Source organism: Fusarium fujikuroi, chromosome FFUJ_chr04, assembly GCF_900079805.1.
Source record: "Fusarium fujikuroi IMI 58289 draft genome, chromosome FFUJ_chr04".
In the NCBI taxonomy this organism is placed as follows: Eukaryota; Fungi; Ascomycota; class Sordariomycetes; order Hypocreales; family Nectriaceae; genus Fusarium; species Fusarium fujikuroi.
The window spans coordinates 3,039,581-3,052,570 of record NC_036625.1 but is presented as its reverse complement, the minus strand read 5'-3'; the positions used below and the strand labels follow the sequence as shown (position 1 = coordinate 3,052,570).

Below are 12,990 nucleotides of genomic sequence, written 5' to 3'. Positions count from 1 at the left end.
TGGAACAAGACGATAATCCGGAATGACAGTGACAAATCCGCACTTCTCGGCAAAGAAATGTCCAAGGTTTCGGTAGAGTAGATGATCTCAAGAGGCTCTGTCTCCTCGAGTAAAGCCGCCTCCATATGTATAGATGGAGACAGGGTACCCAGCCCCAGTGGGATTGTTGGCAGGATAATAGATATCTAGGTTGTTTCGGAGGGTTGGGCCATAAGAGAAGACTTTTCTCAGAGTTCATTTATGGCAGTTGCGTTCTTGTTGAGAAGCGTTAGGTAAATCTTCAAGGTTGGTTCAACACTTTCTGCAATTGAATAGGGAATTGAAGAGAGTTGGTCCATTTCGGAAGATGCTTGATTGACTTGTGTTGTGATCGTAAGAAATTGTGACTTATGCAGTACTATTGGACATTCTTTCTCGGCTTTCGCATCCGGAATCTCGTCTTCATATATCCAAACTTCACATATATCACGATGCCCTTACCCGACATCCGACGATGAGTAAGCGGCAGCCGAGCACCAAACGCTGACCGTTGAGCCTTGAAACAGTGACTACTGCTAAATTCGGTTCCCGAAAATGACTACCGCCGTTGAGGGAAAGGCGTTCGTGACCCGCAATAACGGGCCATAGGTCCCGGAGCACACTTTTGGCCAACTATTGGTTTCGCTCAGTACGCACAAAATCGAAAGACCGATGTGAAAGCCGAGACCGAGACAGATGGTATTAAAACCTCTGTCTGATAGCGATGCTGTTGGACTTATATCTGAGAGAGGCCACTAAGCATAAAACTGTATATATAAGAAGTCATACTATCTATAAGTATAAATATCTAATTATATAAATAAGCCAACTTAAATTAAAATAAAAATAGTTTAAGATATAATATGTAATTCTTGATTACGAGATATAATTTTATTAAGTACTAATTATATTTTTAAATACAATACTTAAGTTTAAGTTTAGTAATATAAATACTAAAAGCAGTAAAATTAATACTACAATCCCCTTAAACTAGCCGTGACATTTTTAAGTGCAGTCTAGCCTGCCAACTAAGTGTTAAAAATACCCTATTGTAGATTTTGGAGTTTTATGTGCGACACTTAGTATAGACTAGCACTCACTCGACCCTCCCAAGTCCCCTGATACAAACACAACTAGCACCGCAGTATATGCGGCACCAGACGCAAAGATGTCTGCCCTTTTTGCGTTGGTAAGAAAACTGACGCTCGCGGTAAAGAGTACTGTAAAGCCTACGATCATTCCGATGCGAGCCTTTTCGTCTTGAACGAGGCGTAGTGAAATAATAGCACCGAGAAGAAGGATCGCCGCTAAAGCAATGCTGACGATAGAAACAGCAAAGCTTATATACTTCTCGTCAAAATATTCCTCCCCAGTAGAGAGTGTCTCAGACTGTGTGCGATTAGCGAGCTTGACATAGCGCCAGCTCCTATACGGAGCTTGGTAGAGAGTCAGTCTTACCTTGAGCATACCAGGGTGGCGACGTAGAAATCGTGAGAGAAGATCTTTATCAGAGGTTGGATTGAGAGCCACAAGTTCCCTATCCTTGTCAAGCCGAAAATAGTCCTGCCCTTCCAAATTTCGACGTCCATTTGGAAGAAACTCAGTGGGATGAATCCCATGATTGAAATGTTTCCGGACGACTGCAAGCTGTAGTTTGTCGGGCTGCTCCATTGCTGCAATTTTTGACTGCAGGACAAGCATCTCATCTTGATCAGTTAATCGCAAGTTGGACCGCATTTATTCCGGTCGTGGCAATGAACTTACAATAGTTTTTGAGCTTACGGCTGATATTCTTAGAAGCCTCCATGCGTTCTGCAGTGAGACTGTTCTGAACTTTTGATAACTCCTCGAACGTTTCCCAGTTGTAGCGCGTTCGTAACGAGTTGACGTCGCTCGATGCCGCGGCTTCCTGGTCTAGGCCGTCCAACTTTGTCTCAAGGAATGTTAATTCGCTTTCTAGATGTTGAAGATTACGTGCGCTCAAGCGGTCAAATCGACGAAAGACAAATCCTTCATAGTCCGGAATGCTGGCTGTCCAGGCCGCTAACTTCTCGAAACCTGTCGGATGCGTCATGGTTGAAGCTGTTGAGATGATCTGTGTTTTGGGCAGTTGAAGCACACACCACCAGAGTTAAAATACTGCAATAATACAGCACAAACCAGTCAAACAGGGAAGAATGATTTGATGCATTATTCCGTAAGAGGCCTCCGCCTCGAAATCAGCGAACTGGAGCCTGACTGTTTGACATCATGCTTGATTGACACAGGCCGCACGAGTGATGCATGCAGCTTCAGGCGTTGTTGATTGGACATAAGATAGATTCACAGCCACGTAAGTTGTTACACGAGGCAGCCTGACGTCAATGGCTGGCCGACTCGATTGGGCGCATAAACATACGTGTTTGATCCTGCCCAACCTTTTGAGGGTTCTTTAACCTCAGTATTTTCCGAGTCTTCTCCCTTTATCCTGTAACCGAGGAGGTTATTGAAACGTGACCTATCATAGCTGACATGGCGGAAGCCTTTGGAGCCGTAGGCCTTATCACACTACTCGAGGAAGTTGGAAGGCGCCAGCAGGCATTGCCCCCGTTAATTAATCAGTAAGGAAAAGAAATCCAAGTGCGCTAAGATGGTGGTGAGCTAAAATGATGAACCGTAGGTGGACTAGGCAAGAGAGATTCCAAAATCCCCTCAGACGAGAGACAATCCGAAAACTCCTTAAAGAATACGACGAATCACTGAGACAGCTAGGCAGTCTTAACCCTTCAATTAATAGTTTGCTGCAGGAATTTGAAAGAAAGAGATTAAGCGCCATCAAGTCTTATGCCGTTCCTGGCCTGGTCAAAGATGTACCAGTGCTGGCCTTCCCCGACACGGGCTCTAGCCTCAACACCATATCAGAAAGCTTTGCTACCGTCCATGGACTTTCCATCACAAGGACTAAAGAACGCTCCTTTCGTTTGCCAAATGGCCAACAGTCCCGAACCATCGGCATCGTGGAAGCCAACTTCAGATTTCAGGGAGAGCAGGATCAACACACCTGCGTCTTCCATGTTCTTCCTCAGTGCCCTGAGGATGTCATTCTGGGGAAAGGGTTCTTGAACGCCACAAACACTCTATCGACTCATGCTAAGCGAATTCAAGAGCGAGTGCGTCCATGTCTCATCTCTGGTTCTCGTGTCTTCTTTCTGGCAGATAGTGAAGACGAGAGCCACGATGGTCCGATACAAGAGCTCATCCCATGCACAGTCAATGGACAAGATGCACTTTCTCTTCCAGACACTGGTTCAGATCTGATGCTTCTCTCCAGAGACTTTGCCCACGCGCACGGCTTCTACGTTTACACTGAGCTCCGGAGACTAGTTCAGTTAGCCGATGGCTCATCAGCCTGGACAGATGGCATGGTTTTAGATGCTGAGCTGGGCTTCGATATTCCGCCCACAGTTGAAATGCAAGGACCATGCCTAGAGTACGATCTCGTTGATTATATATTTCGTGCTGAAGATCTAGCAAGGGCGCTTACTAGGCTCAAAAGATCAACTGAGAAAAGACAGCAACTCACACTACTCTACGATCTACTGGTCATGGAAAACCTGCCCTTCGACGTGATTCTGAGCAGTCAGTTTGTGTTTGACCATAAGGTATTCTCCACGTTTCGCGACCTTTTCATAACGGATCAAGAGCATAGTCAAAAACAACGGAGCGCTGTTGAGAGATCAAAGAGTGCTATTTATAGAGTGAAGATTAGAGAGGACTCTTTGCGAGCCAAGCTGCGATCAATATTTGGTCGCCCCGGTAAGTTATCCTAACTATTCCAACCTATTAGCATTGGATTGACCTGTTTGGGATAGCTCGGCAGGTACGCCAAGAGCCCACATATGGGCGAGACATTTGGGAACAGACCATAGAGGATGAGGAGGTGAAGAGAAATCGTAACGAGCGAGAAATTCAGAAACTTCCCCAAGCACTACGCAAGGAGGAGTTGAAGAGAGAGAAACAACGGCAGGCCGATTGGGACGCCGGGCATACACCTTCTCAAAGGCAAGAATCACAATCATGAGGAATAGATTCAAGGTCAAGGTGAAAGCTACCTCATAACAAGCATTAGGCAACACCCTGCTACCTATGGCATTAGCAGACTTGAGCACAGGTATCAGAGAGCGGCCCTCGTCACTCCTTTAAATAGAGAATCAAGTGCTCTGGCACCTTTTCAGTTGCTCGTGGCCAAAGGAAACGGATGGCAAGTTCACCGTCCTCACAAGCGGTGGTCACTGGTCAGCCTTTTCCACTCATGTGCCAACTTATTATCACAAATATAGCCACCATGATTTCCTCTGCATCAGGGGCCAATTGAAGGTCTGGCTCAATGACCAGTGCAGAATCCTCAACCCCGAAGGCTACGCCAGTGTGGCCAGCAAGTAAAAATACCTACGCTCATTTTCATCATCCTGATCACTTCAAGAACGCTGTTCATGCGTATCAGTTCATCAATGATCCTACCGAGATCTTCAGTATAATCACTCCTGCTGGATTTCAACACATGTTTCGGGGTCTGGATGAGTCCGTCCATATGTCGCCGAGTGTGAATCTGTGAATATATATAGCCTTACTACCCTCGAAGGTTCTAACTAGTCAGGTTCTGTTTGGTAGAATTCAGTTCCCAGATGTAGACTACTGCTTCTATGTGTCTGATGGAAATCTCGAGATCACGATAAGCGAGACTGACTCTTCACGTATGGGCTCCGATGAAGTGGTTTCGTTGCCTGCTGGAACTCGCCTCTATATTAGGCCTGTCAACTCCTATTTCAAGGTCTTTGTGGATGCGCAGCCTGGTAGACTTGTCGATTTACTTTATGCGGTTAGGAAGGATAAGCCGCATGCTGGGTTGATTGCACTGCATGCTTCGATTCACCAAGTCCTTTGGACAGAAAAAGAGCTCTCTCAGTATGAGTCTGGGTTCAACTTTGACTTGATTTAGATAGCTACAGAGTCTACTTTTGTTTTTGCAACGCTTCGACTTTAAATGAACTCCCAGTCTATATAAGATTTGGGGAGCATGATATGAAATCTAATGACGTAGAACTCTTTAGGGCTATCTTGCGATATCCTCAACTTGGGCAAGGATTTCGCCAAAATATCAGAAGTTTTATTGAATTAATTATACTATCTACAAGGGTTTTACTGTAATCTTATAGGTATGCGAATACTGTTATATCGAGCCAACGTCCTAGATGTTTTAGAAATACCCTACAGCATGTCATTTTTATTAGGAGAATAGGCTTGCAGGATGTCTTTTATCATAATTTCGTTGGCTATAAATCTATGCCAAATAATAACAGTTAATTGCAGTATCTAGTTCAACGCCATAAGCAGCTTATAGATAAAGTATTAGTCATACAGGATGCGAAAAGAGAATGATAGCTAAATAAGCACGAGTACTCCAAAATCGAGCATCGTCCTTAGTATGGACCGCCCGTGTCACAACCAAAGAGTTAGGATCAAAATACCAGTATGTGAATTGGACTGTGCACTACATACCAATCTTTGCAATATGTAAACCAATTTATTCAACGTTCCGCATGCACTACTGCCACGGTGCCCTCCTACCAAACGATGTGAAGCAAATAAAGTCACGTACCGTATGGCGGCGGATTGCAGACTTCAGGGTAAGCTATTCTCAAGGTGGCCAACGCTCGCAAGTCTCGTTACAGCCACGACGATAAGATAACGGAAATCGACCGAAGAGTGTTGATCAGAGTTACCCAAATTAGGATCGATAGAAGAAGTGAAAGTGGTCGATGTCGGTCAGAACTTTAAGGAAGCGATAGTTTGCTTGAATGGGCTCTCAGACATGTCGATTCCAAATCTAGTCTGTGCGATGTGCATGCATAGGTGGGGTGGATGGATGGGATAGCTCAACTGTCAAGAAGCAGCCACATTCACGCCAGTCCAACTCAGTTCACCAATCCAGGCTCCCAAACCACGATTCCCTCAGCTAAACTCGATCGAGATGCTCAATTTCCCAGCTTGATCCTCGAATTTGTCCCCAAATAGCGCAATATCTAACCCCGCAATTCGGTAAAGCTCGCGTGTGACGTCTTTTTGTTCCCGTCTGGGGCCTTCTAAGTTCTCGTGCGGGGTGCATTAGCCCCAGATGCCATGGCTTGCGAGCATCGCATTGCCGAAGGACGAGATGGATGGGCACAATCTAGGAATGTCATAGCGCTCTTTTGCTCGTTTCCCAATTCAGGACCACCTTCCGACCTGTCCCCAAATTGATCATCGCGCCTCTAGTTTAGTTTAGCTTATCTAGTTCCACTCCATGCCGAGGAAGCCCATCTTCACATTGCTGATGTCAACGACGCCGTGATCCGTTTCATGTTTGCTTGTTTCATCGCAAGACTGATAACTGGACGACTTCTTAAAAATTGGAGTTTTTGGAAAGATCATCACATCGTAAGTTCTTCATGAACGAGCTCTTTACCTGCTTTCTAAACCACTCATTCTCATCAGTCAGCACACTCGATATCACAATGCCTTCTTCATCTGAGCCAGGCACCAGGGGCAACCTCACCCTTGAGCAAAAGAAGAGCCTCCAAGAGGCTTGGGTCCATATTCTGCGATTATGCGGAAATGAGAACATCACCCATGATGCGCCAGACAACACAGACGAATACCTCCAACACCTCAAGAACAAAGATTCCGATCATTTCTCACGGAATCTCTGGGAGTCAATCATGGCCGATCATCCCGATACCACGCTCCTTCGTTTTCTTCGAGCGCGCGACTGGGATGTCAACAAGGCCGTTGACATGGCTGTCTCTGCTCTCAACTGGCGCGACGAGCGACAGATTCAGAAGACCATTGTCGGAGGCGGCGAAGCTGTCGGTCTGAAGAAGACACTCACTACTGATGAGGAGTCATTCATGGCGCAGTATCGCTCTGGCAAGAGCTACGTCCGAGGAACCGACAAGGACAACTATCCCGTCTATGTCATCAGAGTCCGCCTTCACGATCCTCACAAACAATCTGCCGAGTCCATGGAGGAATATGTCTTGCACAATATCGAGACGTTGAGGGTCATGGCAAGAGAGCCGCAAGACAAGGTCTGCCTGATCTTCGATCTCACAGGCTTTGGTCTTCGCAACATGGACTTTCATGTCGTCAAGTTCCTCGTCGATATTCTTGAGAAGCGCTACCCCGAAACCCTCTCGGTAGTGCTTGTGCACAATGCGCCATTCGTATTTTGGGGTAAGCTTGACACTCTGCCACCTCTAACTCTATTTACATGCTAATCCTTTCCAGGCGTTTGGACCGTCATCAAGCACTGGCTTGACCCTGTCGTGGCATCAAAGGTCCACTTCACCAGCGGTACCAAGGGCCTTCTCAAGTTCATCGCCAAGGAGAACCTGCAGAAGTCTTATGGTGGTGAAGATCCCTGGGAGTACAAATATATAGAGCCTGTTCCCTCTGAGAACGAGAGGATGCAGTCTGAGGAGAAGAAGATAAAGATACAGATTGAGCGACAGGAATTGATTGACTCGTTCAATCGGTCGACTGTTGATTGGATTGGCACAGATCCCGATACAGACGCTGGAAAGGAAGCGCACGAGAGGCGAGATGAGGTAATTCAATTGCTACAGATGAACTACTGGAAGTTGGATCCATACGTTAGGTCTGGTACTTACTACCACCGAGCGGGAGTGGTCAATAGGGTTGGAGGTGTTGATTTCAAGGCAGCGCGATAATTAGTTTAGAGCGTTATTGTTATTCGTATTCAATTCCGTAGTAAGCTTGTTTTTTTCCGCACTCAACTTCAATTGACCTCAATTCTTGTCTTGCCAACATGTTTCCTCATCTAGACCTGTCAGTGCAATCCCTTACTTGAAACGTTACGGCCCGACGCTATCATCTGAACCCTCGTCCCCACTGTCCGAGTCCATGGCCGTACAGTAAATATCCAAGAATTCATAGCGCGCTCTGCCACCAAAAGTCGTCCTCGGTTTTTCTTGGAGCCAGTTGGGCCCTGTACACCCACGTCCTAGCGGTGCTGTTTAGCGTCTTCACCGTTGCAGTGCGCTTTGACCCGTGGCGCTCATCACCAACGGACCCAGCTGCGCTGTCTGGCTGTCCAGGTGAACCCCAGGAGCTAGACCAGGAACCTTGTCCACGAGACCGTGCAAAAAGGCTGATAATGATGCAAAGCCCCGTGCCCAAAGCGCGATAGTTTGCGAGATGCAGGGGTGCTCACCACCTCCTGGCCAGAACAGCAGGGATCGTCACTGCTACCCCTCCAGCACTAATTTCCCTGCCGCGGTATCATCCATGATTTCTGGGGTACAGCTGTGGAGTGCTTGCAACGATCCCGAAAAGCAAATCCGTGTGTGATGACTGGCTGAGATAAAGAGCCTCCTTTAAACGAACCCTTGGCAGCCTGATTATCTCTTCTCCCCCCCTTCTCCTCGCTACAGTACAAGTCAAGCTGTGATAGTGAGACAGTTCACTCGGTTTCCTTATCTCAACTTCTCTTTCAATTGTCACACTATGAGGTTCTCAACGGTGCTCCTCACGGCTCTTGCGCCATTTAGTCTTGCGGCCCCTGAGCCAAAGACCGTTTCCGCACCGGAGCTCTCGGGCCAATTGGTCGAGCTTTTGGAGAAGCATAACCTCGCGCTCGTACCGCGGTCAGAACTCACAGACGCGTTAAAGGAATTGAATACACTTCTCAAGAGTGACAGATTTCCTCGCGCACCTGTTCTGATAAGGCGCCAAAATACTACTTCTGGTTCTGGCTCAAAATCTGGCGGCTCTAGCTCAGGGTCCGGATCAGATGACGACTCAGATTCAGATAGCGGCGGTTCAAGTCGCATTGTCTCAATTCCTGGTCTTGATGGTCTTGGTGACCTCGGTGATGGCATCAAGGGATTGACAGACGCCCTCGGCGAGTTGGGAGATCTCCTCAAAGCTCTCAAGAATCTCCTAACACCCGAGTTCCTTAACGGATTCCACGATGCTATGATCTATCTCGCAGCAACGTTGAAGCCTCCCGCGCCCAACCAGATCCGAAGTTTGCTTGACAAGGCAGGTCCTTTGCTGGATCTTGTTGGTGAACTTGACCTCAAGGGCCTTATCGACCAGCTCAAGGATGTCGACATCGCTGGCATCGTTTCCAAGGTTCTCAAGCTTCTCACCGACGGCAACCTTAAGAACATCGATGGTCTTCTCACCAATGGCGCAAGCCTATTGACACCAGACTTCGTCAAGCAGACCAAGGGTCTCATTGGTGACGTCTCGCCTCTCCTCGACGAGCTTGCTCCTCTCCTCAAGAAGCTCACCGGCCTCGATCTCGAGGGCATTCTATCAGCTTTGGACCCACTTCTGAAGAAGGAGTCTATCCAGGGCATTGTCACTCTACTCAAGAATGCCGGCGATCTTCTCACCGCCAAGACCGTCGACGAGATCCAGGGTCTTCTCGGTGAAGTCTCCCCCATCATCAAGGACATCGCCCCACTTCTCGAGCAACTCACCAAGCTCAACCTTGAAGAAGTCCTCAAAGCGCTGCAGCCGCTCCTCAAGGACGATTCCATCAAGGGTATCTTGAGCTTGCTGAAGAACGCCGAGACTCTCTTGACACCCAAGTTTGTGGACCAGACGCAAGACCTCATCGGTGCCGCGTCCCCACTGATCGACAAGTTGAACGACGTCGATCTCAAGGGCGTTCTTGATGCCTTGAGCCCTATTCTCAAGAAGGAGGCCATCCAAGGACTTGTTGGACTGCTTAACAACGCAGAAGACTTGTTGACCAAGGATACCGTCAAGAGCATCAAGACTCTTCTCACCGAGGCATCTCCTTTGATTGAGAAGCTTTCCGACATTGATCTCAAGGGTGTGCTTGATGCCTTGAGCCCCATCCTGAAGAAGGAGGCTATTCAGGGTCTCGTCGGCCTCTTGAACAACGCCGAGGACCTTCTGTCCAAGGACACTGTCAAGAGTATCAAGACTCTGTTGTCGCAAGCATCACCATTGATCGACAAGCTCTCGGATATTGATCTCAAGGGTGTCCTTGATGCCCTCAGCCCGATCCTCAAGAAGGAGGCTATCCAGGGCTTGGTTGGACTATTAAACAACGCGGAGGATCTTCTGTCGAAGGAGACTGTGAAGAGCATCAAGACATTACTGTCTCAAGCTTCACCTCTGATCGACAAGCTTGCCGACATCGACCTGAAGGGTCTCCTCGATGCTCTGAGCCCCATCTTGAAGAAGGAGGCCATCCAGAACCTTGTTGGACTGCTCAACAACGCCGAGGATCTACTCTCCAAGGAGACCGTCAAGAGCATCAAGACCTTGTTGTCTAGCGCCTCGCCTCTCATTGATAAGCTGTCTGATCTCGACATCAAGGGCATTCTCGATGCACTTGGCCCCATTCTCAAGAAGGACGCCATCGAAGGTCTCGTTGGTCTTTTGAACAACGCCGAAGACCTGCTCGACAAGGAGACTGTGAAGAACATCAAGTCTCTGCTTACTAGCGCCGGTCCTCTCATCAACGAGTTGAAGAAGATTGATCTCGCTGGTGTTCTCAATGCCCTTGCACCTATCCTCACCAAGGACTCCATCAAGGGCATCGTTGGATTGCTGGGTAACGCTGAGAGCCTCTTGACCAAGGATTTCGTCGACGACACGAAGAAGCTCATCTCCAACGCCAGCCCGCTTTTGGTCAGCCTCGGCAAGATTGATCTCAAGGGTCTTCTTGATTCGCTTGCACCACTGCTTACCAAGGATTCGATCAAGGGTATTGTCGGTCTTTTGGGTAACGCTGAGAACTTGCTCACCAAGGACTTCGTCTCTCAGACTAAGAGTCTCATCTCCAAGGCTTCGCCTCTTCTGGACAGCTTGGACGATGCTGATCTCAAGGGTCTGCTTGATCAAGTCGGTCCTCTCCTCAAGGAGGTCGGCAAGCTCAAGCTTCAAGACATCATCAGTGCCGTCGCACCTCTTCTCACCAAGGATTCCATCAACGGCATCATTGGACTCCTCGACAATGCCGAGAACCTCCTTACCAAGCAGTTTGTCTCTCAGACCAAGTCACTCATTGGAAAGGCTTCCCCTCTTCTCGATAGTCTTGACAAGGCGGATCTTGCAGGCTTACTCGACCAAGTCGGTCCTCTCCTTAAGGAAGTCGGCAAGCTTAAACTTCAGGACATCTTGAGCGCAGTTCAGCCACTGCTTACGAAGGACTCCATCAACGGCATCGTCGGTCTACTTGACAACGCTGAGAATCTCCTCACCAAGGACTTCGTTTCCCAGACCAAGTCTCTTATCTCCAAGGCTGGACCTCTCATTACCAGCGTATCCAAGCTCAACCTTGAGGATCTGCTCGATCAAGTTGAACCACTTCTCAAGATGCTCGGCAAGCTCGATCTCGAAGGCATTCTCAGCTCTCTTGCGCCTCTTCTCACCAAGGACTCAATCAAGGGCATCGTGCGCCTCGTTGATAATGCTGAGAATCTGTTGACATCTAAATTCGTCAACGAGACTCAGACACTCATCTCTGGCGCTGTTCCCCTGATCTCCTCGCTGGATGACGCTGATCTGCCCGAATTGCTGGACCAGGTAGGCCCTCTGCTGAAGGAGATTGGCAAGATTGATCTTGTCAAGCTTGTCAAGAAGCTGTCACCTCTTCTCGATGAGATCAGCGATTTGGACATCAAGGGTATCTTTGACGCACTTGCGCCGCTACTCTCACAAAAGGGCGTCAAGGGCATCATGGATCTTCTTGGCAACGCTGAGGACCTTCTCACACCAAAGTTTGTCAACCAGACCCAGACTCTCATCGGCGAAGCCGTACCTCTTGTTGAGGCGCTTGGCGATATCGATCTGAAGAAGCTCATCAAACAACTCCAGCCTCTTCTTGAGGCCCTCGGCGAGATCGACTTGGGAGATCTCATCAAGAAGGTCAAGCCACTTCTCAATGCTCTCATGAAGATCGATCTCGTCAAGCTGGTTAACAAGCTTCTGCCGCTGCTCGATACTCTGGACGACATTGATCTTGATGGTTTGCTCAAGGCAATTGAACCTCTTCTCACACCGAAGGGCATCAAGGGTATTGTTGGTCTGGTCGACAACGCGGAGGATCTTCTCACGGCCAAGTTCGTCAACCAGACACAGACCCTTATCTCAGGCGCTGTACCATTGATTGAGGTCTTGAACAAGCTCGACCTCGAGGAGCTCTTTGAGATTATTGAACCTCTGCTCAAGGAGCTGGACGGTCTCGATCTTACTGGTCTTGTCGACGCTGCCAAGCCTCTGCTCAAGGCCCTCAAGAAGATTGACGTCCAGGGCATTGTCGATGCAGTGGTGCCATTCCTTAACCCCAAGACCATCAAGGGTCTTCTCGGCCTGGTTGGAAATGCTGAGGATCTACTTACCAAGAACTTCGTCAACCAAGTATCCGAACTCATTGGAGATGCGACACCTGTAAGTCAAACCTCACGATTCTACTACGAAACTATACTAACTGCTGTTTCTAGCTTGTTGCGACTGTAGGAGACTTGGTACATGCAGTACTCAAGGAGCTAGTGGGAAGGTCTTAATGTGATAATTGGGTTACGAACGTGGTTACGCGATGGGATGTTTTAATCATGTATTAATGAGTTTGGATATTTGACGTATACGATACCCTATGAATGCGCCTCTACGGTGCCATAATGAAACTGTCTTTATCCGTATCTGAGAGCGCTGTCAAGTGAATATGCTTGCAAGATCTCACTATAGTCGTCCTGGCATAAGACAGACGGCGGATGATTTGCGCATGGCAGAGTAGTACCCGTCGGCATACGCCGCACTGCAACATCAATTCATCTTGCCCGCTTAGATCTCTTTCCCTTGGAGTATTCGCGATGTCAGCGAGATTGAGCGAAAATAACACGCGCCTTTCCGATAAGCTCGTGACTTGCATTCGCGTAGATGACTGTT

General features: G+C 48.1%; 5 protein-coding genes; 4 read left to right on the top strand and 1 right to left on the bottom strand.

Moving 5' to 3' along the window:
* Positions 1-1,107: 1,107 nt before the first annotated feature.
* Positions 1,108-2,092, bottom strand: FFUJ_14778 (uncharacterized protein; the record flags this gene model as incomplete). XM_023576762.1 has 2 exons in its annotated part: positions 1,108-1,724; positions 1,783-2,092. The coding sequence occupies 2 exons, from the start codon at positions 2,090-2,092 to the stop codon at positions 1,108-1,110; spliced, it is 927 nt and encodes a 308-aa protein (XP_023430024.1).
* Positions 2,093-2,529: 437 nt separating this feature from the next.
* FFUJ_14777 (uncharacterized protein) lies at positions 2,530-4,078 on the top strand (the record flags this gene model as incomplete). XM_023576760.1 has 3 exons in its annotated part: positions 2,530-2,618; positions 2,678-3,813; positions 3,870-4,078. The coding sequence occupies 3 exons, from the start codon at positions 2,530-2,532 to the stop codon at positions 4,076-4,078; spliced, it is 1,434 nt and encodes a 477-aa protein (XP_023429980.1).
* A 306-nt stretch (positions 4,079-4,384) lies between these two features.
* On the top strand, positions 4,385-4,996 carry FFUJ_14776 (uncharacterized protein; the record flags this gene model as incomplete). XM_023576759.1 has 2 exons in its annotated part: positions 4,385-4,600; positions 4,655-4,996. 2 exons carry the CDS (start codon positions 4,385-4,387, stop codon positions 4,994-4,996), a joined length of 558 nt encoding a protein of 185 aa, XP_023429979.1.
* Positions 4,997-6,551: 1,555 nt separating this feature from the next.
* FFUJ_14775 (related to CSR1-phosphatidylinositol transfer protein) lies at positions 6,552-7,766 on the top strand (the record flags this gene model as incomplete). XM_023576758.1 has 2 exons in its annotated part: positions 6,552-7,269; positions 7,324-7,766. 2 exons carry the CDS (start codon positions 6,552-6,554, stop codon positions 7,764-7,766), a joined length of 1,161 nt encoding a protein of 386 aa, XP_023429842.1.
* A 796-nt stretch (positions 7,767-8,562) lies between these two features.
* FFUJ_14774 (uncharacterized protein) lies at positions 8,563-12,608 on the top strand (the record flags this gene model as incomplete). XM_023576757.1 has 2 exons in its annotated part: positions 8,563-12,492; positions 12,546-12,608. The coding sequence occupies 2 exons, from the start codon at positions 8,563-8,565 to the stop codon at positions 12,606-12,608; spliced, it is 3,993 nt and encodes a 1,330-aa protein (XP_023429841.1).
* Positions 12,609-12,990: the final 382 nt, after the last annotated feature.